This window comes from Heterocephalus glaber, unplaced genomic scaffold, assembly GCF_053883595.1.
Source record: "Heterocephalus glaber isolate CG9 unplaced genomic scaffold, H.glaber_assembly_v1.0 deba00000331, whole genome shotgun sequence".
In the NCBI taxonomy this organism is placed as follows: domain Eukaryota; kingdom Metazoa; phylum Chordata; class Mammalia; order Rodentia; family Bathyergidae; genus Heterocephalus; species Heterocephalus glaber.
This window is the reverse complement of record NW_028258142.1, coordinates 506,592-529,773: the sequence shown is the minus strand read 5'-3', so window position 1 is coordinate 529,773 and position 23,182 is coordinate 506,592. Positions and strand designations below refer to the sequence as shown.

Here is a 23,182-nt window from a genome sequence, read left to right as displayed (position 1 = left end):
CTCTGCTTCCTGATCACATGAGTCAACAGGTGCCAATGCCCATATAAAGGGAGACATTGTTTATGCATGCTGGTGCCCCCGCATAAGCACATGGGGAGATTCCAGGACTTTTCATTTAGAATTGTAAGTATTAGGCCATGTGGAGAGGGGACCACAGTCCAGAGGCTTCAGGCTCACTTCGGCACTGCAGGGGACACGTGCACTGCAGTCTATGGTGGCCCATGGGTGCCAGCACATGACAGGTTCTCGGTCCTTGGCAGACCATATCAAGAAGGTGGAGGAGGCACCAGCACCTCTGGTGTTCCTGATGTGCCTGCTCGCCTCGAAGCCACTCAGATATGAAGCATTGAGAAATTAATCGGTTAATGAACTGGGATGGATGGGATTCTTTAATGATACCACAGGCATCCAGGCCAATACATCAGAATAAGCATCAAGAAGAAACAGAGCAGTACTAAATCACAATGTTTAAAAAAATCCTCAATTTTCCTAATATGTATAGTTTAAAACAAGGTGGCGGGGGCTAAGTGGAGGGAAGAATGTTCCTGTGACCGTTCTCACTCAGCTGACCCTTTTAGCAGCACTATTCCCTCTGCCTCTGTAGAGGAAAACTTCCCACAGAGCTGCACTTGCATGGCCTTTGCTTTCTCAGTATGCTCTTGCCAATCACTGTGCCAGTGTGTGTGCTCTTCGTCTTGGGACTTGGGTGGATATTAAACCTCAGGCATAATGAATGTAACTATAGCCAAGATGGCCTGTGTATTAAGGACGGGTCTTAGGCCTCTGTCTCTGAAGCGTAACTAAATGAATTTCTGGTGACCCACACTTACTTTGGAGAAAAGTTGCTTTGCCTTACTGGACTCAGGCTCAGGACTGGGAGACTTCCGCTGCTTCAGCTTCTTAATCATACTTCTGCCCTTGTTTTTTGGAGATTCTGACTTATAACTTCTGCATCAGAAAAACATTTCAACAGAATGTCCCCTAACCATCATCTGAGGACTGTTCTTATCCCATTCTTGCACAAGTTGAGTCTTTTTTTTTCTGGTACTGGGGATCAAACTCAGCACCTTGTGCTTGTGAGGCAGGCACAGTGCCACTGAGCTAAATCCCCAGCCCCTAGTCATTTTTAATTGTGTTTAGTTTCAAAGTCAGTGGTAAAGCCATACATTAGGGATGACTCAATAATCCTGAGATGCTATATCAGAATAGTTGCAGAGAAATGTATTTGAACTAGCATAGTAATGATAATAGTAAAAGGAAAATTTCATGCACTTACAAAAATTCTGAATCTGTAAAATAATCTTCATCTTTTTGGCATCAGATGCTTCCTTTAATAAAAATAAGATGATTGAAAAAAAATTTAAGATGATTGAGTTTTCCACCTTGGAAAAAGAACTGCTACTACTAGTGAATTCCAGCAGCTTGTCTTCTTTACCTCACCAGGGGCCAGCCATCAGGACAGGGTGCTGAAGGCTTTCTCCCCTTCTGCCAACCCACAGTCCTATGCAGAGAAACCCACTTGCCGTGCTTCCTCTCCACCAGCTGCTTCTGGGGAACAGGGGACAAGGTACATGGCCTGCGCCAGGCTCCAAGGGGGCAGGCTCACAGCTAAACTGCAGTCTGATGCAAAGTGCTTGAGAGGGGTCCCAGAGCCACTTGGTTTATCTTCATGTTCAGCCAGATTTAAATAAATAAAGGAGTTTTCCTTGAGCTGTTTGACTTTCTCCAGGAAGGGGCCCTGGGCAAACGGAACCTCAGAACTTCATAGAGAGAGTGCTGTGTTTGGGGGTCACATGCATCAATCCACGGTATCTTCACGGTGAAAATGCAGCCAGGATCATAGAGAGGGCTCAGAGGGGCTGGCTGGCAGAGGGACACAATCAGCTGGTCTCCTATTTTCTGCTGCTGTGCAAGCAAGGGACACATGCTGATCCCATCTCGTTTCTGCTTGGAAGGAAGTGTTGTCATCGCCCTAATCTTATGTTGGTGTCTCAGGACTGCCACAACGAAGTGCCACAAACTCAGATGCTTAAAACAAGAGCAGGTTATCTCCTCAAGTTCTGGAAACCAGAAGTCCAGAATCAAGGGGTCAGCAGCACCAAGCTGTCTCAGGCAGAGCCAAATGGCAGGGAGCAATGCTTGAGCAAAATGACTCTCGTCAGGGCAGGGAGGAGGTGGAGAGGGAGGGGGGGAAATACTGAGAGAGGGGACTTCCTGGGGCAGGCCCCACCTTCTACGGCTCCACCACCTCCCAATAGCGCCACCAGCTGGAGACTAAGCCTTCAACGTCAAGCCTTTAGAGACTGTCCAGATTCAAACTCCAGCAAGGACCTTCTGGGCCCAGATTGTTTTAAGGGTCTATGCTGTCTCTAACCTACACAATTGCTCCATAGCATAGGTATCATATACACAGTCCCCAACTTAGGCTGGTTTGACTTTCGATGTTTCAGCTTCACCACTACTTTTTACAGAAACTGTTACCTAGAAGTGATTTCTAGGTTCTTTTGACCAATGTTTTGGTCAAGACAAGCACAAAAAGTTGGATGTGATGGCACATGCCTGTAATCTTAGCATTCAGGAGGCTGAGGCAGGAGGGTCTCCATAAGTTTGAGGCCAGCCTTGGCTACATAGTGAGTTCAACATCAGCTTAAATTGTGTGGCAAAACCTTGTCTCAAAAAACAACAAAAAGACAAGCGTAAATGGTAGCAACTTTTTATTAAAGAAACAGGCTCTGCAGAGCACATTTAGGCCAAGTAAAAGTAGGAAAATAAGTACACTCTCTATAGGAGAGAGTAGGCTGCTGTGAGAACACATACTGGAGAGCTCAATGGTGACTCTGTCTTTTGTATCTCCCATTCCGCAGACTGACTTTAGGTCTGGGCCATCCTATCCAGGTCTGGAGTTTTGGCAAGAAGTCCATGTGCAGGGCCTTGGGAACTGTTTTGCAAGTGTATCCTGGGATTTTGTAATCAACAGGTCAGTATACGTCCATACCATCCTAAATGCACCCAATCTGGTCTGTAATCGACAGGTCATGCCTACCTCCCCAGGCAGTCTGCCATGCCCTGATCTCCTGCCTCAAAAACCACACTTTAACATCCATTAACTATTAATATTGACCCATACAACCATTCTGTTCCTCATTTTCAATACATGCTCAATGAATTTTGTGATTCTTCGATATAGTTAACACTTTATAGTAAAATAGACCTGTGCTACATGATTTAGTTCAACTATAGACCAATGCCAGGGTCTGAGGACTTTTTTTTTGTTTCAGTAATGGAGATTGAATCCAAGGCTTTTGCACTGAACTCCAACCTCGGTCCTTTTTATTTTTTACTCTGAGACTGGGTCTTCCTAAATCACTACTGGTAAGTTGCCCAGGTTAGGCTGGAACTTGCAGTCCTCCTGCCTCAGTCTCCCAGAGAGCTGCGATTATAAATATGGACCACTACACCCAGCTGTGTCTGAGTACATTCAAGCTGAGCTATGCTAAACTGCCATGCTCAATGGGTTAGGTGTATCAAAGGCATTTTGACTTAGGATATTTTCAGCTTTCAACTTGGGATGGGCTTGTCAGGCTGCACCATCATGAGTGGAGTGGAGAATCATTAATAGTTACTAACTCCAGCTCACGAATGTGGAATCTGAGACTTCCATCACTTTTTCAAGCCTGTTTTGTCTGACTGCAGACACTGTTCTGACCTGAGAAGAAGCTCTTTAGAGAGCCTGTGAAGACCTGGTTGGGGCTGGGGGGAGGCGGCACCATAGTGTGCATAAGTTACATTTAACTACCTCCAAGTTATGCTCCCATTTAATAGCCTGTTTCAAGAAAGCTCTCTCCCTTTTCATAAGTGCTCTGCCCCAGGGAGAGGATAATGTCAGCATTGTTACATCCAATAATGTGCCATTAATCTCCAGCAGTGCCAAAGGATGCCAGCTCTGAAACGCTCAGCTCCCTGAGGAACATTTTGTATCCAACTTAATCTTTGCTTTATATCTGCGATATCAGAGCCTTCCAAAGAGCCCATGCACTGTCAGAATGTGTTTAATTGCATGTGAGAGATTTAGACTTTAATCAACAAAGAAAGGAAGCACGGCCCACACACATGGACCACACTCAGCTCAGGGAGGACTTCGGGGCCAATCCCAGCATCCTTTTGAGGGAATGGGGACCAACTGCTCTCAGGGCTGTTGTCCCTGACTGTCCCTTGCACCGCTTTGGATTTTGATACAAGGGATGGTCGTGTTCCTCATAGAATGGCTTACATCTGTGGTTGGCATTTCACCATGTGTTGTCCCCAAGCCAAGCATGGCGCTGCAGGGGGCCAAAGCTGGATTTGAGGGAAATTAAGACAGTCTTTGGCTGTCCACCCAGTTAGCAGTAGAGGATAACTCCCAGGCCTTCAGGTCCCGGTGATACTAGACAAAAGGGAACTTTTATCTCCTTGATAATAGAAATTAAACCCGAGGCAAAGAACACGAACTCACAGGCAAAAGCTTTCATTGAGAAAGAAGAGTTTGGAGAAGGGGCTTCTGCTTGAAGAGGACACAGCACCGAAGGGGGCGGCTTTAATGGAGTTGGTGGGGTGGGCTAGGGTTTCTTGGTCATTATCCCTGCTCTGGCTCCCCAAGGTAGCTCTAGAAGAATGCTTATCTCGTGAGGGAGCAACCAGTTCCACGAATTGACTGTTCCTGCTTAGGGGGCAGCTTCCATCATGGGGTAATTACTCTCACTTAGGGGGTGATTGATCGTGGGGCAATCTGTCTTGAATCACTCGTTTTCCTGGAGTCCAAGGGTTAGAACGACTGGAGCCTTCTAGGTACTACTTTAGGGGTTTGGAACAGGATATTGTGAAAGCTGGCTATTAAATGACCCCAATCAAAATTACTTACTCTTATTTTGGTGTCCTCAGATGAAACAGCTTAGGTAAAATTAGGCTAATGAGCCGGGTTTTAGACACTCCTTAAGTGATTAACACACCTGCCTGGTGAACTGAGCAGGGATCTGACCCAGAGTTTACCCTAAGTAAAGAAGACAGATAGAAAATGAAGGCAAAGGCCCAGTGATTTAGCTTTGTGGTGCCGTGCCTGCCTTGTAAGCACAAGGTCCTGAATTTGATCCCTGGTGCCAAAAAAAGAAAAAAAAGAAAATGAAGGCCAAGATGCCAAGCTTTATCCTGCTTTTTATTACCCATGAGGCATCTGTAGGCCCAAGTAAAGAGTCGGTGCTTTTTAGCAAAAGCAGCTATCAAGTCCCTGACTGTCTCACTGGTGTAGAGTATTGGGTTTTGTTTCTGGTACTACTGGTGCAGGGCTCAGCTTGTGTCCCGCAGGATTTTTATCATTTCCTCTGGGCTGTTACATGGGTCATTTCTGCACGTCTTGTCAGTGCTGACCGATTCCACCCGAATCCTGCTATGGGGCAGGCACAGGGCTGGACACTGCCAAGCTAGCTCTGTCCCACTGGTGTCAGCTCCCCATGTTCCAGGCTTCCACAAGAAGCTGGCCATACCCGGTCATAATGTCAGCAGATGGGGACTGCAGAGGGGAACCTTCATTTACTTGACCTGCCAAGTAGGTCCCTAACTCTTATCACAGAAACGGGGTTTCGGGACACATCAGTGAAAGGCATGGGCAGATTCAGTAGACAGAGTTGAGAGTGAGGGGCAGTAAGAAAGGACTCCAGCTTGAACAACTGAGGAGGCCATTGCAGTTATATTAACCTAAAAGCAGCTCACCAAATAAACGTTATTGGGTTCTGGACTGCTCACCTCTCCTCTGGAGTTATAGTCCGAGTTCTTCTGTTTCAAACAAAGAATTGAACAAAATGAGCAAAAAGCAGTGACAAAGTTTATTTTAAAAGTAAAAGTGAGCAATGAAGGAGAAACTGGCTCTGCAAAGTGAGCTTGGGCCAAGTAAAAGAAGAGAATACAGAGCAGGGCTTCATGAGGAAAGCCACGATAGCAAGCTCTTCTTGCCGCGTGTCCTTTATACTGTCCAAATCTTGAGGAAACTCAAATGAACTTCTACATACAGGTCCTGACAGGCAGTGCTGGGATCCCACAGCTCAGGCAGACAGCAGATCTAGGCCATGCTATTGAAAACCTGCTCGAGTGCTTGCTATTGACACATTGTTGGTTTTTCCCTCCCCTCCCTCCTTCTTTTTTGACTCTGGCTTTTCTCCCCCTCAGCATCAGGGGAATCCCACTCTTGTGTGAGCTGGGCTCTCTCTGAGCCACAGACTGAACACACTTACATTGGTATAGGTGGTTCATGGTGACCGAGTCGCCCTGGCGATGAGTTTAGGCCTTTCTTGGCAGCAGTTGGCATATAAAGTTGTTAACAGCAACAACTAAAGGTCTTCGTGTTGACAATCAAAGGCAATGGTTTTCAAAATATAGTGTATTCAAAATTTAGCGTATTAGGCAGAATCACTTGGATGATTACTGGACTCTGCCCACAGACCTACTCACTCAGAATATTTTAAATTTTTAAAAATTCAGATAAACTCACATATTTGCCACTTTAATCATTTTAAGGTGTATAATTCAGTGAGTTTTAATATGATAAAAATGTTCTGCAACCATCACCACTAACTCCAGAACATTTTCAGTACCCTATACCTATTTAAGCAATTATTTTCTGTTATCCCTCCTCCCATCCTTCGGCAACTTATGACCTTTCTTTCTCTAAGAATTTCCTTACTGTGGACATTTCATATAAATGGATTCATCCTATATTGATCCTTTTTGCCTGGCTTTTTTCACTTAGCATAATGTTGTCTAGGGTTATCTATATGGTAGTAGAACTTACTACCTTTTCATGGCTGAATAATATTGCAGTGTATGGATATACCAGACTTTGTTTATCCATTCACTAGTTGATAGAATTTGGGTTCTTTTCTTCTTTTGACTATTTTGAATTATGCTGCTGTGAACATTTATATACAGGTTTTTGTGTGGACATATGTTTTCATTTCTTTCGGGTATATACCTGGGAGTGAAACTGCTGGGTCACATGGTAACTAGTTTAACCACCAAACTAGTTACACTAGTGACCACTGTTTTACATTCCCACCAGCCACGTGCAGGGATTCTGATTTCCCCACATCTCCTCCAAAACTTGTTTTTCACATTTGTTTGATTCTAACCAAACAAGTGGATGTGAGGTGGTATTTCACTAGAGTTCGAGTGCCATTCCACACCTGCTGGGCCTGTGGTTTCTGATGAAACACTGATCATTTATCTTACTGAGGATCCCTCATACACAAGTAGCTTCTCGCTCTGCTTTTGAAACTCTTATGGTCTTTGTCTTTGGATGATTTGTGTGCATCTCAATGTGAGTCTCTCTGAATTTATCTGACTTGGCATTTGTAGAGCTTCTTGGGTGTATATATGAATGTTTTTCATCAAATTTAGGTATTGTTGATCATTATTTCTTTGAATAGTTCTTTCCCTCTTCTCTCTCCTCTCCTTGTTGGGATTCTCAGGCAAAAGTGAGCACACTTGATGGCAACGCATAGATCCTTTTCTTTAGTTCTTTCCTTTCTGCCCCTCAGATGGGCAGCTCTCAGATGACCCATGTTCAGTGCCTACCCAGATCTGCTGTGGGTACCCACTAGCAGATTTCTCCTTCCATTCTTACAGTTTCCAACTCCAGAATCTCCGTTGTTCCCTTTTCATAACTGTCTCTTCATCATTTTATGTGGTGAGACATCTTTCTCATCATTTCCTTTAGCCTTTTGAGCATATTTATTATTGTCTGTGTAAATAAAGTCTTTGTCTAACGAGTTCCATGTCTGGGCTTCCATAGGGACAGTTGGAACTAGTTGCCCTTTTCCTGCATGTGGGCTACTTTTTTTATCCATTGTACATCTTAAAATTTTTTGGTTGAAAACTGGACATTTTTAATATTACACATGGCAGTTCTGGACATCCAATCTCATCCCCTATTGGGAATTGTTGTAGTTATTGATGTGTGTTTGTTTAGTAACATTCCTGGACTAATTTGGTAAAGTCTGTATCCTCTGTCCTCTGTGGCCATTCATGTCTGTTCCCTCAGCTTAGTGGTCAGTGCTTGGACATATGTTCTTGAAGGCCCAGAATGAAAAGCAACTCCAGTTTTGCAGATGGCCTCTCAGCTGGGCACAGTGCACACCTATCTTTCCTCACCTCCTGCTTGCACATCTAAAGGTCAACCCGAGCAGAGGTCTGAGGGATGTCTTTGGGCACAGCCCAGGCATGACATTCTAGAGTCCTAGGAATTTGTTGGAACTGTTCCAAATCCTTATTTCCCAAAGTACCTCATTCCGAAGCCTTTCCTCCCAAGCTGTTTGTCCCAGCTGTAACCCACTGCCTCAGACAGCAATAGGTAAAATATTCTTCTATAAATGTTTTTGTAAGATGCTCCCTGGCTGGCTGCTGTGGCACTGGGAGAGTTCCCAGTTACTTGAGATAAAGGAGAAGCCTTTCAGCTAGTCTTCCCAGGAGCCACCAGATAAGTTAAAAGGATGACGACTCCTAAGAAATAAGGTCTGTGGTCCTCCTTCCAGGACCAGTACTGGTTGGTGTCAGTGGTAGACTGTGTTTCAACGCCACCATTGAGCAGGGAGCAAGGGATAGAAGCAGAGTAAGTTTGAATGCTGTAAAGCTCATGCTTACTAAGATCCAGCCATTTTTTTCTTAAGTGCTCTTGTGGCCACTGCAAGCTTCTGGTTAGTCTCCAGAGTTCCAAAAAGTTGGCTCTGAAGGTTTTTACCAGGTTTTTTTTTCACTGCTTTAAGGTGTGGGTGGACTTCTGGAGCTCCTAGGTCTACAATTTTCTAGTTACTTAGAACAGTAAGGGTGGGGCTAGGAATATACTTTCCTAGGAGATTCCCCATGCTTCTGATGTTTCTGGCCCATCATCCACTGGAAGAACACTGAGCTGCACTGCCCCCTCCAGATATCCAAGATTCCTCACTGGTAGGTGGTCCTGTTTTAATACCAATTGGGACTTGCCTAGCTTTTCTGCCCTTATTGCCACATATAGCCACAGTTCTCAGAAGTGCCTGATGCCTCATCCTTTCAGGAAGCAGAGACACATCTTGGGTAGTACATTTGGAAGGGGATGGAGCTACCCTTCAGCACAAAAAGAAAAGGACCCATTGAAGTCTTGGTGAGGTCAAAGTCACTGATATTACTAATGCACTCTTTTTTTGTAGGATTCTCTGGGAAATGTGGGCCCTTCATAGAAAAATATGCACATGCAAAACAGTTTGCATGTAAATTTAGAAAGCTCAAGGTCCCTCTGAAGAATTTCCATGGACACCAGAGAACCTATAACAAAGACAACAAGGTAGATAACCCAAGGCACTGTGGGTTTCTGTTTCTCCATATCAGTGGTTCTCAACCCCAGCTGTGCAGCAAAATTACTTGGAAGTTTTGTTCAAAGCAAAGCAAAACAAAACTTTTCCATCCTGGAAATGTCAATATGCAAAACCATAACACAAAGCCGGGTATAGTGAGCCCTGGTACCCAGCCCCAATCAGCTCCGACATCAGTGAAAGCCAAGGGAAGACAGTTTTGTTGGTGACCACCTTTTCTATCAATGGCACCATGGACCTCTAAGAGAAAAAGTGCCCCCATTTTTCACATAACACAATACCATTCTTGCACGTTTAAAATTTTAATTCATCTGCAGTGGTCAGGTTTTCTTACTCTTACATCTTTTTGTAGTTGATTTCTTCCACTCTGAACTCCATAAAAGGTGTCCACACATTGCACTTGGCTGACATTTCTTAAGTCCATTTTTAGTTTATGACCACCCCACCCACCGCTTTCTTTCCTTCTTTGACCTTTATTTGTTGAAGGGCAGGCAGTTTTGTCTTTAAGTATGCCCACCCAGCCCGGGCCTAGAACCTCGAGGGTGCATTTCCAGCCATAGATAATGGAACGCCTTTGTCGCGAGCAGGTACCGCGGGTAAAGAGGACTCAGACTCGGATGGCAGTTCACACACTTATATTATTATAATTCACTTCTATGCAATTATCACACCATATTAAATAAGACAATATTAAGTCTGCCAATTACCAAGTCCCTGTACCTGTACTGCGCAAGTCCTTGTGGGAGCGCGACGTTTCCTCCCCCAGGGTCAGAGGGTCCGATCCGTAGACGAAGGGCGTCGAGTCGGCGCTAGGCTGTCCGTCTCTCCGCTGGCCTCGTCCCCTGGTCTCGTCTGGTCGGCAGCGATGCTCCTTCCAGCGGGATCAGGTACAGGTGTCCCAGTCGGTAGTCAGATCAACAGACTGACTAGTGGACTGGTCGGTGGGACGGATCGTCGACTTGCTTGAGGTCTTCAGCGCCTTTTATACTATTCTAACTGGGCGTTTGTGGTATTGGTTCAGACTTACCACACTGTCCATTTTGGACCACGCCCTGTCCAGTTTGGGGTGCATCCTTATCAATTCCACACCGCTTAAGGTTCTACTTCTATATCTTATGGTTACTATGGTTACACATCACTCACAGCCTTCTTAAAGTCACAGCACACTTTAGGGTTACAGCACACTTTACGGTTATAGCACACTTAGGGTTATACAAGTCCATCTTATTTTACAGTGTTCTCCACAGCCTTCCACCGCTTAGTCTGAGAGCAGACTCTAGGAGCGCATCACTGTTCTTTAGATGATGAATTAAAGTCAGGTCGCCATTTAACCAGGTCTGCTGGAAGGCTTACAGGATCCACTATTTGGATTTTGTGGAGACTTCAGGAATGAAAGAAAGGAGAAATGGCCAAGCAGGGGGAGTCCCGGTTCTCAGCCCCAGGGTCTAATCCCAAACAGAGCTCCATCAGTCCTCGAGGCCCTAACGCTCCTCTTTCCTCCTGCAGGCCCAGCCTACCGGGCCGGCCTGACTGTGCGACCGCGGCAGGCAGTCTCTCGGCGCGCGCGGCCAGCACATGGGGCCATGGCTCTGCTCCCCGGGCACGCAGAGACCCCCGGCCCGGAGCCCGGCGGTGGCAGTGGAGGAGGCGGCGGAGCGGCCCGCGCCCGGCACGTCATCATCAACGTGGGCGGCTGCAGGGTGCGCTTGGCCTGGGCCGCGCTGGCGCGCTGTCCCCTCGCGCGCCTCGAACGTCTGCGGGCCTGCCGCGGCCACGATGAGCTGCTGCGCGTGTGCGACGACTACGACGTGAGCCGCGACGAGTTCTTCTTCGACCGCAGCCCGTGCGCCTTCCGAGCCATCGTGGCGCTGCTCCGCGCCGGCAAACTGCGGCTGCTGCGCGGCCCATGCGCGCTGGCCTTCCGCGACGAGCTGGCCTACTGGGGCATCGACGAGGCGCGCCTGGAGCGCTGCTGCCTGCGCCGCCTGCGCCGCCGCGAGGAGGAGGTGGCCGAGGAGCGCGCAGGGCCGGCGGCGCACGGGACACCCGGGAGCCCTGCGCGTGCCCTGGGACCTGGACGGCTGGAGCGCGGCCGGCGGCGCCTCCGAGACGTGGTGGACAATCCGCACTCAGGGCTGGCGGGCAAGCTCTTCGCCTGTGTCTCCGTGGCCTTCGTGGCCGTCACGGCAGTCGGCCTGTGCCTGAGTACCATGCCAGATATCCGTGCGGAGGAAGAGCGGGTGAGCGTGGGGGCGTGGGCAGGAGGGGAGGCTGAGCAGCCTGTCCAAGGTTACGTCGTAATCCCTGGGAAGGTGGGGTGCCATCGGGGATGGGATGGGTGCCAACAAGGTAAGGGTGATTTTTGCTGTGCACGGCCCTCCCCTTCAGCGGTTGGAACCAAAGGCCTTGCACCCTTTGGCCCACACAGGTTAAATGGCTGCAAGTGAGGTCCGGCGAATTAACCATTAGTCTCCAAACTGCGTTTCAGGACTGACACACGCAGTGCCTCTCTGCCAAATCTCTCCAATAGTACAGCCAGTCAGGTCAGCAAAGTGTGGACAACGTGGAGCTTTTAAAAAAAACTTTCAGTATCTTAAGGGTTTAGAATTCTGTGGGTTTAACCCTAAATTTGGACATCCCAGGCCACGGAGATGAAGGTTCCACGTTCTCCCAGACCAGCAGCCAGAGCCGGGCTAGCTTTGTGAGGTGTCCACTTCTGGCCCCCACTCTCTGTCCTGCCTCCTCATCCAAGATTGCCAGCATGTGAAACGTGGGCAAAGTGTCACTTTTGGGTTTACCAGAGTTCCCATGACAAAGCAAGGAGATCAAGAGAAAGCCTCACAGCAGTTGTGCACTTTGTGAATCGTGGAACATTCCGGACGCAGCCAGGGAAGGATGTGCACCAGGTAGGGGTTTGTGTTGTCTGAAGTGTTGGGGTTAGTGGGAAAGAGAGCACTTCTATGTAGATGTCGCTGGCATCCTCTGGCGTTTGGGCACTCCCAGACTCCCCTGCAGAGGCTCCTGTCTTCCCACAGTGACCCTTCCTGGCAGCAGCTCAGCTCCACCCTTCAGGTGTCCGAAGGTTGTGCTCCAAGCTTGTTTGGTGGGCTCAACGCATTATTCAGAGAAACTAAATTGACCAAGAGCATGGCAGCCCCAACTGCAGGTGAAATTAAAGTGTAAGTTTTAGGATATTGGCATGGCTTCTTCATTGTTGGGTGTCCTGTGACTGAGCTGGCATTTCCAGTTGTCTTCAGCAGTTTCTGACTCTGCTTCTTAGGAGCAGTTATTCCATACAGTATACAAGAAGGAAAAGTCATTTCTGTAGGATCAGGGAATGGGAGAAGTCAGAGCTGCTCAGCTAACAAAGGCTCTAGGGAGCCCCAAACCCCAAATCCTCTCAGGGTCATCCACAGCTCTCCTGTCACCCACCTTTTCATATCCCCCAGGTTCCCTCAGTGAGGGTGCTGCAGGCTGATGTAGGCCCTTTAGAAAGCTGCTTGGCAGTGGAGGAAGAGCTCTGAAAAGACCTTTCTCCTGAGAACATCTGTTATGGACAGGGAGAAAGTGGAGGCTTTCAGTAGTGTATTAGTGATTGGAAGTCAGGGAGCTTCTAACTGTGCGACTAGGGCCCTGGCTAAGTAAATCACCTTCTGGCCAGTTGATGGGCTATGGGGAACCTTTAAGTGCCAGGAACTTGTTTGAAAAATGGTTCTTCCTTACCTGTAATCAAATACCTACAGATTCAACACATTAGGTGCCATAGCTCATAGTCCCTGCCCGGCTCCTGGAGGATGTCTGTGTGAACTAAATCCCCCTGCCTATCAGCACTTTGGTGATATTTGTCAGAATACAAGCTCTTGTGAAAAACAAATAGTGTTCCTGCCAGAGAGTCCACTGACCCAATGTGTTTGGGAAAATTGAGTGCACAGATTCTAGGGCACACAGTGCTTTCTCAGGTATGGGGTGGCAGGTGCCAGGTGCCTCATATTATACCCTATGACATGTTGTCTGACACATCTTGGAAGATCCTGACCCCAAATCTGTCCAGGACGGACTTCTGGAGTAGTGAGAAAATGAGGGCAGACAGGATAGCATGCCAGGCTTTTGTCCACACTACACATGCCACCTTGCCAAGATTCTCCTTTTGTGTGTCAGAAGGACAGGGTGACAGTTCCTTTGTGAGACCATTGCAGTGGGGACTTGGGGAGGACACTTAGAAGTGTCTATCCACTGTACACAAGAAGCACTAAATACATAGCAGGTGTTGTCACCAACTTGCAAAAGGGAAAAGTTTCATATTCCATCAACCTTTTTGTTTTTTGTTTTTGGGGGGTTTTTTTTGGTACCAGGGATCAAACTCAGATCCTTGTGCTTGCGAGGCAGGCAGCAGGACCACTGAGCTAAATCCCTGGCCCAACTTTTTTCTTTTAGTAAAATATATGTAAAACTTGCCGTCTTGGCCATTTTTTGGCACAGCTGAGTGCATTTAGTGTGCTGGAATCATTGCACAGCTGTCATCCCATCTGTCTCCAGGATTTTCCATCTTATGGGGAGGGGAAATCTGACACATGCCACAACAGGCGTGGACTCTGAGGATATTATGCTCAGGGAAATAAACTCATTACAAAAAGTCAAATATTTTATGATTTCTCTTATATGATATAACTACAGTAAGCAATTTCACAGAGACAAAGAGTGATCGGTGCCAGGGGCCAGAATGGAGGTAGGGAGTCAGTGTTGGATGGAACAGTGTCTGTCAGGAAAATGGAGAGCTCTGGGGAAGGATGATGTGGAGACCCTGAAGCACCTGCTGCCCTGATCTGTGCACTCAGTGTTAAGGTGGCACATTTTGCATTGTGTGTATTTTACCTCCACACACACATTCATGGAGATTTATAGACTCAGGAGAAGCCAAAAGGAGGGTATTTGAGAGAAAGCACTTCATGGCCCTGTGACCATCCATGACTTGAGGCTGTCCTCAGCAGAATGTGAAAGTGACAGGCTTTGAGAATCTAAGCGTTAACGAGAGTCACTGAGTTTATGCTTTCATCCTACCTTGACTCAGAGGACTCACTACCCATGGTTCTTGGTTTGCTGATCTCCAGCCCCTTGCCCTAGCAGGGCCATCACAGATGCTCCGGCATGTCCCTTTACTTGCATCTCATGTAGCTATGGCAGGCTCTGCTTCTTTCCTTCCACAGGCAGGGGTGCCAGTGGGATGGCAGGTGTCATTCTGTTGCTTGTGAATGTCTTATAGTGAGGAATGGGCTGCCCCTAACCTTTCCCCTGCTGAAAACAACACAAATCAATTATGCTTTGTCCTGGTTAGTTCAGGCACTGTTGGAGGTAGCAGACAAGACATAGCACACAAGGACAGAGACTGATCCAAAGCCAGAAATTCTAGAGCAGGGCAGATCTGACACTGTCAACACACTTACCCACATGTACTGTATGGGACGGGTGTGCTGTGGGCTGATGTTCTAGAAACACTGTATGCCATCCCTGGATTGTTCAGGATCCATTGGGTTGGCCATGCTGGGCCGGTTGGGGTTCTGGACCCATGTTCTGACCACCCATGACTGCACAGCCAGGACCTCGCACCGGTGTCCACTTTGGTGGTTATCTGGGCAGCTGCTCTGGCCACAGCTAGGCGAGTTAACCCCAGGGAAGCCAGCTGCCCAGACCTCTCCAGAAACTTCCCTCTCCCACCCTTCTTTGTGAGAGAGGCCTTTCTGGCACCTACCTTTGGTCCCTCTCCCCTCCTGCTTTGTCCTCCAGTGTAGAGGACCAAGGGGTTGCTAGGCAACAAGAGCTGCCACCCACTTAGTGGCCCCGCTCAGGGGGAGGGGTGGTACAGCCTGGTGAAAAAGGGGCACCTGGGCCTGCAGCTGTGACCCCATGTCAACCCTGGCAGGACCTCAGACTGGTCTGAGAGTCTGGCAAGGTCTCATCAGTGGTGGCCACCAAATGTGCCATACATGGCCCCAGTGCTGCCATGGTGTGTCAGACCCTCAGGCCCCTTCCAGCAACTACGGAGACTGTCACCTCAGGTGACAGGTGGGTGGAGCCACTGATAAGGCCTTAGCCAGAGCCCAAACTTACATCATTGAAGTGACACTGTCAGTAGTGCTAGGCCTGGTCAGCAGGAGAGTGAGTTAAATAAGCCATCAGGTGCATGTGGGCATGTGGTGGCGCGGGCTGAAGCACCCTCGGGGATCTTCCCGTTTGTTCCATAGCTAGTGGAACAAACACTGCCAACTGCCTGGCTTAAAGCAAGGCCGATTTATTCTGGCACAGTTCTGGTAGGCAGTGTCCAACCTGGTCTTTTGGGGTGGAATCAAGGTATAGCAGGGCTGGTTCCTTCTGAAGGCTGCAGAAGAATCATTTCCTCCCCTTGGCTTGCTGCCCTCCTCCAGCACTACCAGAGTGTATACCTGCACCTCAGTGCCACTGGATGCCTCTAGCTTCCTTTCCTGAAGACCCTGTGACCACACAGCCCACCTAAGTAACAAAGGACCATCTCACATTCCGAGATCCTTCATTGCACACTTGGAACGGTTAATCTTGGGTGTCAGCTTGATTGGACTGGGAAGTGTACTGCTAAACAGCCCGTCGTGGAAGGAGGTGATGAGTTTCGTGGGAAGGTAGAAAGCGCACTGCTGGGAGTGTCCCGTGGTGGTTTCAGAAAGGGTAGGAACACAAGAGCTCTGACTCATCAGTCCATTGAGCCGCTGCTAAGCTTGTCGTTTGACGCCTGGCTGGAAGCATGGAACCCAGGAGGTGGTCCTGGTAGAAGGGTCTGGTCTTGGGACGTCGCGACCTTGGAGGCTGCGTTTGGTATCTGGCTCCTCCCTGGCCGGCTCTTTCCCTAACTCTGCTTCCCGGCTCCCAGGAGGTGAGCAGCTTTCCTTCACCATGCCCTTCTGCCATGATTTTCTGCCATAGATCCAACTGACCACGGACTGAAACCTCTGAAACTGTGCCACAAAATAAATCTTTCCTCCTTTAAGCTGTGTATCTCGAGTATGTTGTCCTGGCAATGGAAAGCCGACTACTGCAACCCTCCAGTTGCTTTTTTCTTGTGAAGTAACATATACTCAGGTTCTGGGGTGATGACATGGATGCACTGGGGGGCTGCTATCGAGCCGACCTCAGTCATGACGCACTGAAGGGCCAGCCTGCTGCCCTGATCCCAGGGCAAGGGTCAGGGTCTTGCTGTGCATGGGAAACCACAATTGCTGCCCCTCCAGAGGAGCCTGACGTGCGCCTACTATCCTGGCACCTGGTGAGGTGCCGAGAGGAGGAGGGATGTGTGTCAAAGCTCTGTAACAGTGGCCAGGAGAAGTGGCAGTGGCTATAGGGAAGAAGGCTGGTGTGTTTGCACACAGCCTTTCCAAACGCTGCAATTACATCATCTAATGGCCTGCCAGCTCGTAGCTCCTTACAGCTCTGTGAAACTGTAAAGTGTGTTCTCATGGGACATAGCTCTTTTTCATACGTCCTTTATTGTATCCATAATCCCAGATTGAGCAGATGTAGCATGACACAGATGACACAGAGAATCCCACCCCTATGTGCCAGTAAACTGGCATTCATGACCCTGGAGATGGTCATTGTGGAAATTACTGTGGTGTCCCTTGGAGAGGACCGTGCTTCATTTTGGAAATGAAGGTGAAGTATTTCAGGAGTAAAGACCTTGTCCTGTGTGTTTACATCCCTAGAGCAAGAAGATGGGGAAAAACAGAGCTGCCAAGTTACCTGTGAAGCAAGTGCTTCCAGTCCTGACCTATCCTGAGCAAAATGCTTGCCCAGCCTGGGAAACTGGGGACAAGCGTCTTACCCAGTAGGAAGGCTCCTGTGCTCTGGGCCACTGGGGCACGAGGGCCTGCCGTGGCGCCTGTGCTGGGTCAGCAGCAGAGGGAGTGCGCCTTGGGGCCGGGCTTCAGCTGTGTGGGACACAGCCTGTTTCAGCTGGTCACAGTCCTCACAGCCTGTTCTCCACGGGATCATTTGCTCAGTGGCTGTTATCTTTCCAGAAAAGGTCAGGGATGCCCAAACCCACAGTGTTCACGTGGCTGTGGAAACAGGTTAGCACTGAACATCTGTGGCCACAAAAATGACCCTGAATTCTCTGATCTCAAAAGCTATGTTCTGAAAATTCACAGCCAGCATTCCTATAGATTTCCCAGTCTCTGCACTTGAACAGTTGCACCTCTGCAGGTGTGTCTTAGTACTAGGTGTCAGGGCTGAGGGGGAATTTGGAGGGGTCAGAGAGACCAGAATCTTGAAGTGGGGTCTCAGCACCCCTGTTTTCAGACAGAGTTGGGGCTTAGTATGAAGGTCCTTCTGCAGACTCCTGCCTCCAGCCCTAGCCATACTAGAAGAGCCTGCACAAAGGGTAGGTGCTTTTGGCGCTCCTGTTGCCTTTGCATTGTGTTCAGTGACTCTGCAGCCTTCACTGGTTGGGGGTACAGAATACAAATGACACCTCTCTCTGAACCATCCCATGCTGCCATCCAAGAGTAATGTGAAGTACCCAGGAGCTCGGGGACCACAGTGCAGGTGCCAGATCTATACACAAATCCCATCACAGCCCGACTGTGGTTGACCCTAATTGTTGTGGAATAACCTGGAAGGAGTGCTACTTCTCCTGAGAAATGTGTATCTGCTGAGAAACCTGGTGATACTGGCAGCATTTTGTCTTTCTGGTGGGATCTTGGTGTCCAGGAAGTTCCCAGGTGTTGGCTTCTGGGCCATGTGTACATTGCATTGTGATGTCTGCATTGAATGACTGGGAATTGTGCAGAGAGACGGGTAGACAGAAATTTTTATTCTATCAGAGAGCTTCGAGATTCCATCTGTGTGGTGGCGGCTACTATGTTGCCTGGAGACAGAGCTGAGCACCTGCCTGGGTCCTGGCGGGCGGCAGGGACAGGCTGTGCACGCCAGCCTGCCAGAGAACAGCCTGTTGTCACTGAAGGCTTGTGGGTGCAGGGAGTGTTTTTCAGAATTTATCACTTCCTTTCATGATGGGCTATTTGGTAGGATGTGTCGATTTTTTCCTTTAAACTCACATGATTAAATTAAGGCCAGAAAAATTAGTTATAGATTTCATGACTGGGATTTTGACTGTCGAATTCACTAAGAAAGTCTTTGTAGCAGTGTTGAAAGTGGTGGCAAAGTTTCCATTGCAGTCACTCTGCACACGTTACATTCTGTCAGCTTCTTCCAGAGTAAGCTTTGCTGTCCCTGAGCCGGATTAGAGTTCTACAGAGACATGCAACAAAAGGATGTGTATGTAGAGAGATTTACTGCAACCATATGGGGGGGTCAAGAAGTCCAAGGTCTGCAGTCACAAGCGGGAGACACAGAGAGCTGATGCTCTAGTTTGTGGGCAGGTGAGGCTGCTGTCCCAGCTCTGTAGTCAGTTGTATTCAGGCCTTCAGCCAACCAGTCGAGTCCACACACTGGGGAGAGCCACCTGCTGGACCCAGCCCACTGCTTTGCATGTCAGTCTCATCCAGAAACAACCTCACAGGCACACACAGAGTGATGTCTCGCTGATACACAGGCACCTGTGGTGGATACAGCATTCCCTATCACATGAGCTCTGACCTTTCCTCCATCCCACACACTGTTCCTGTGTGGCTAGGAGATTCCATTCACTGGCATCCCATGAGACTAGGACTGACAGATGGCAGTTGCACTTCTCAGCATCACCAAAGACCTGTTTTATATACGTCATCCCCTGACCCTGGATGATCTGCAAGGGGCCCTTGACTGGTCTCCTAGTTCTGTGGGCACCAAGTGTGAAGGTCGACACAACTTGTCCTGGGACCACAAGACAAAACTGACCTGGACTGGCAGGCAGGGCTCTTGCATTGGGAATGGATTCCTTTGGAAAGACCAGGGGGACCTCTCAGGCTTTCCCATTCCCTCACAGTGGTGATGGCTGCTGTGCTAGGGCTGCAGCAACAGAACTGCACTCCAAAATCTCAAAAACAGAAAGCTCTCAATCCAGCATTTGATATGGGCAGTGCGGGTCAGCATGTTCTCTGCATCCCAAGAACCTCCATAGCTGCCCTTCTACCCAGCAAGGGAAGGAGCGAGCAGGGCAGGGGGCTTCTCATGAAGCTGAGGCCAAACATCCTAGGCTCTGGTGTCAGGAAGAAGTCCAGGGCACACTTGGGTCACAGGCCCAGGCAGAGTTTTGGTTGCTCAAGTTGGTACTGGTCAGTAGCCTGTGGCATCACAGCCAACAGTTGACTGCAGCCTGCTGCCAGTGCCCCTGATGGGCCTCTGCAGTGGAAGGTGTCCCAAGGTCCAACCTCAGTCTGCCCACACACAGGTGTGTGGGAAGTGGAGGGTATGGGCTGTGCTCAGCCAGAGCCAGGGCATCACAGGACCACTTTTTGGTGAGCTCCAGGCCTCATGTCCCCCATCAAACTGGTAATGGGTTTAGCTTTCTGTTTGCAAAGACCTGGTGCAGGAGTCAGCAGACTGGCACTGATCTTATGAAATGAGTCAGCCCAGAGCAGTAGCAGAGCCTCAAGGTACAGCCTGGGTCTGGGGTTCAGGTCTAACTGTCCACTATTTTTCTCTGTGAGATAGGGTTCATTCCTTCTGTTGCTGAAAAGGTGAGGTTGGTATAGTGTGTGGCAGGGGCTCAGCCTTCACACTGTTATCAGGCTGCTGCGTCCAGTAGGGTATGGCACCACCTGCCCACCCCCCACCACCTTGCAGCCCGGCCCCACCAAGCTGCCCAGACTTGGTATGGGAAGCTCAGTCTTTTTCCCCCAACCCTGGGGTTTCTGTCTGTTTCATGGGAGGCCCTGCTTGGGCTCTTAGAGACACAGAATAGCTGAGCACAGGATGAAGGTATAGCTCAGAGCATTTGTTTCCCTCTACTTCCTACACAGAATTGGCAAGACAAAACTAGGAGAGTTGTGTCTTGGATTTTTGCTTCTGTCTGAAAAAGAAAAATCATGCTCAAATGCTAGAATAAAAGTTGTAAGATTCTTTTTTCCACCATCTATCCAAGGCCCTTGGTCTCTTCTGCCACCATAAGAAGCAGATTTTGATACTGGCCAACCTCTCGGACTGCTCAGGACGTTAAAACATTTATTTCTCCTCTCAAGCCTCTGTTTCCTCATCAATCAAATGCAGGTTCTTCATAGAGATTAGATCGAATGATTCCTGAGAATTAGGGGTCTTGTACCCTTTTGCAAACAATAACGTGAAAGCACTGCATGGACCGTGGCAGCAGCAGTGAGGGCCTGGCCTGGGAGGTGGGTAGCCTCACCTCTAGCTCCAGAAGTTCCTCAGTGACAAGCAGAGTTAGTTGTTGTCTACAGCAGTCACAGGAAAGCTAATCAAAACAGACCAGCTCTGCAGAGAGCAGGAGGCTCTCAGCAGGGACAGGATGCACTAAGATGGCCCCTTCTGCCTCCCGACAGGTGGATGTGATCAGCAGTGCAAAGACCAGCAAGCACCTCTGTTCCCCTGGCCCACCCAAGCCCTCGGTCCCCCGTTCAGGCTCCTGCACAGCCTCCAGGGAAGGACTGTCCTGGCCTCATTGACGGCACAGCCCTGGAAGATACAGGCAGAGCTCCCAGTTAGTGCCTGTTGTGGGCCTGTGCTGGTCTCCTCAAGCAGCCCACCTGGAGTGGCCCCTGCTGCACCCTGATGGTGCCCCGTGGCACTCTCAGGGGCCAGAGAGAGGAGAAGCAGCTGTGAACGGAGAAGTGAGCTTGCACCTACTCTGCCAGCTTTCTGGGGTGGAGAGGTACAAGGCTGCTGAAGTAAGCCGTTCCTTGTTAACTGTCACTTCCCATGCTGGGGTCCTCTGTCCCCTCTATGGCTGCCCAACATGAGATAGCTGGGTACTACTGAGAGCTTGCTGGAAGTAAGTGGAAATGGAAGGGTTTCTCTGGGTGTGTAGGTATGATTTCATTGCCTCCCAGCATTTCCCTAAATAGGACTGAATTATTTTGGCAAATATGCCGCATTGTTTTTTAGGGAACTGAATTCATCCAACCCTAAATTCATCAGGCACCACTCAGTTGAGAAAATAGACTCAAGAAGTTGGAAGTGAGATGATTTTAGGCTCCACGTAAGCCTGAAATAGTAAAGAATAACATGAAGGGATGTTTTTCATGAGAAGATGTAACTGTCACAACTCAACAGACTAGCTGTTTCCAGATGAGAAGCATGTGCTGACTATTTTGCAGAAAGTATTTCCTTGTCAGCACCATGGGAAGCCCTGTAGGGGTTTCAAGTGGAGCCCTGTGCCGAAGACCTGTCCATCGGGGGTCCTTGTCTGCTAGGGAGAGAAGCTGTCATTCAGTGTGGGCCTGCTCTGAAGAAACCCTGCTTCCCAAATAGGCAGTCACTGCTTTCTGAAATGACATAGATGCAAGTGTCTTGAGAAATCAACCTGACACTTCCACGGGACCATTTGCATGGGCACAACACCCAGAGGAAGCAAACACACTTCAGATCCTGCCACCCCTAAAGAACGTGCCAACTCTCAAAAGTGCTTCCCTGATCTTAATTAAGTACTTGCTCTTTCAGAAGGATGGGGGAAGCAAGCAGCTCCCCGAGCAGAATGAAATGAAGCCGAGAAGCGGTGACCAGCAGGTTTCTCTTTGGTGTCCCTCTCGCGCCTCTTTCCGCCACTGCGAAAGTGACCCAGCTTGTTCCCCAGCACTGGAGTCCTAAGCAGTGGTGGCAAACCTATGGCAGGCATGCCGCACCAGGCTGTTTGTTATCATTGAAAGCTCTAAAAGGTTCACCATCACTGCCCTAACTCCTCTCCTAAACATCTCTAGCATAGCTGCACAGCCGTGTCATGTTGATGTTAAGTGTCTCCCATTGTCACTCTTGTCTCCAGGTCTTTGCTGTTGTGGCTGATTCTGGGGTGAACATTTTTCTTATCCACAGGTGATTTCTGAGGTATTCAGTCATCCAGTTCCTTGTTACTTGTGACCCGACCCTTGGTGGCTCCAACACTGTGCTCCTTGGAGGTGGTGCCATTCTGTGTCATCTCATCCACGTGTCTATGTCCCTGGCTGCTGTGTCTACCCAGTGCTGGGGTCCTTATATAAATACACTTGTCTTTCTAAAAAATATCTTGTAGCTTCCTAAGTTTCCTTTCTGTCACTAGGAGGTAAACCTCTTTTCACATGTTTTATCTGCTGGTTATCCTACTAGGAATTTCCTTCTCTTCATTGTTCTTGATTCTCTTTATGCCCAGTGTGATCGATCCGTTCCCCAGTGCGATCAATCACACCTATTATCTATTGCCCTACACTGAGGAACAGCAGCCACTGGTCCACCACATCCTGGGCCCAGGCACTGCCCCTCTCACTGGGCACATCGTCTCTCCTCACTGGGCAGTTTCTCTCCATCACTCACGCTACTTCCTGAGCATGCAGCTCTGCAGGCCCCACATCCTCCTCCTTCCCTTGTCCCCTTTGTGAGCCTTCCCAGATCACCTGCATTCTATCCAAGAAAGTTCTCGGCTTGTGCCCATTTTAAAGCAGGCCAGGGTCAGCCTCACACTGTCTGGATGTACCCCTCACATTTGTAATTGTGACCCTGGAAAGGAGGCATTTTGTCTTCTTCATCGTTGTATCCCCAGAGAGCACTGTACCCCCGTGACTCTTAGGGACAGTTGCTGAATCAGTTCTGCAGGACTCTTTGGCATCAGAAAACTGTGGGAGCAGCTTCAGAACCTCAATGAGGACACACCCTGGGCACAGCCACCTGTGCACAGCATAGGTCTTCCCAGAGACCATCCTCAGCACTGC

The 23,182-nt window shown here is 48.9% G+C and overlaps 1 protein-coding gene across 5 annotated transcripts in view; it reads left to right on the top strand.

Annotated features, from left to right (window-relative positions):
• Nucleotides 1-23,182, top strand: part of Kcng2 (potassium voltage-gated channel modifier subfamily G member 2) — an 80,689-nt gene that overhangs the window by 37,059 nt on the left and 20,448 nt on the right. For 3 of the 5 annotated variants that reach the window (XM_021242175.2, XM_004861911.4, XM_004861910.4), the window contains 2 exons: nucleotides 2,865-2,977; nucleotides 10,875-11,608. In XM_021242175.2, the coding sequence (XP_021097834.1) occupies nucleotides 10,952-11,608 (657 nt within the window). In that variant the 5' untranslated portion in view covers nucleotides 2,865-2,977; nucleotides 10,875-10,951. Of the gene's footprint in view, nucleotides 1-2,864; nucleotides 2,978-9,206; nucleotides 9,341-10,874; nucleotides 11,609-23,182 lie in introns of all 5 variants that reach the window. The other 2 variants (XM_087190943.1, XM_087190933.1) reach the window with 1 other exon arrangement.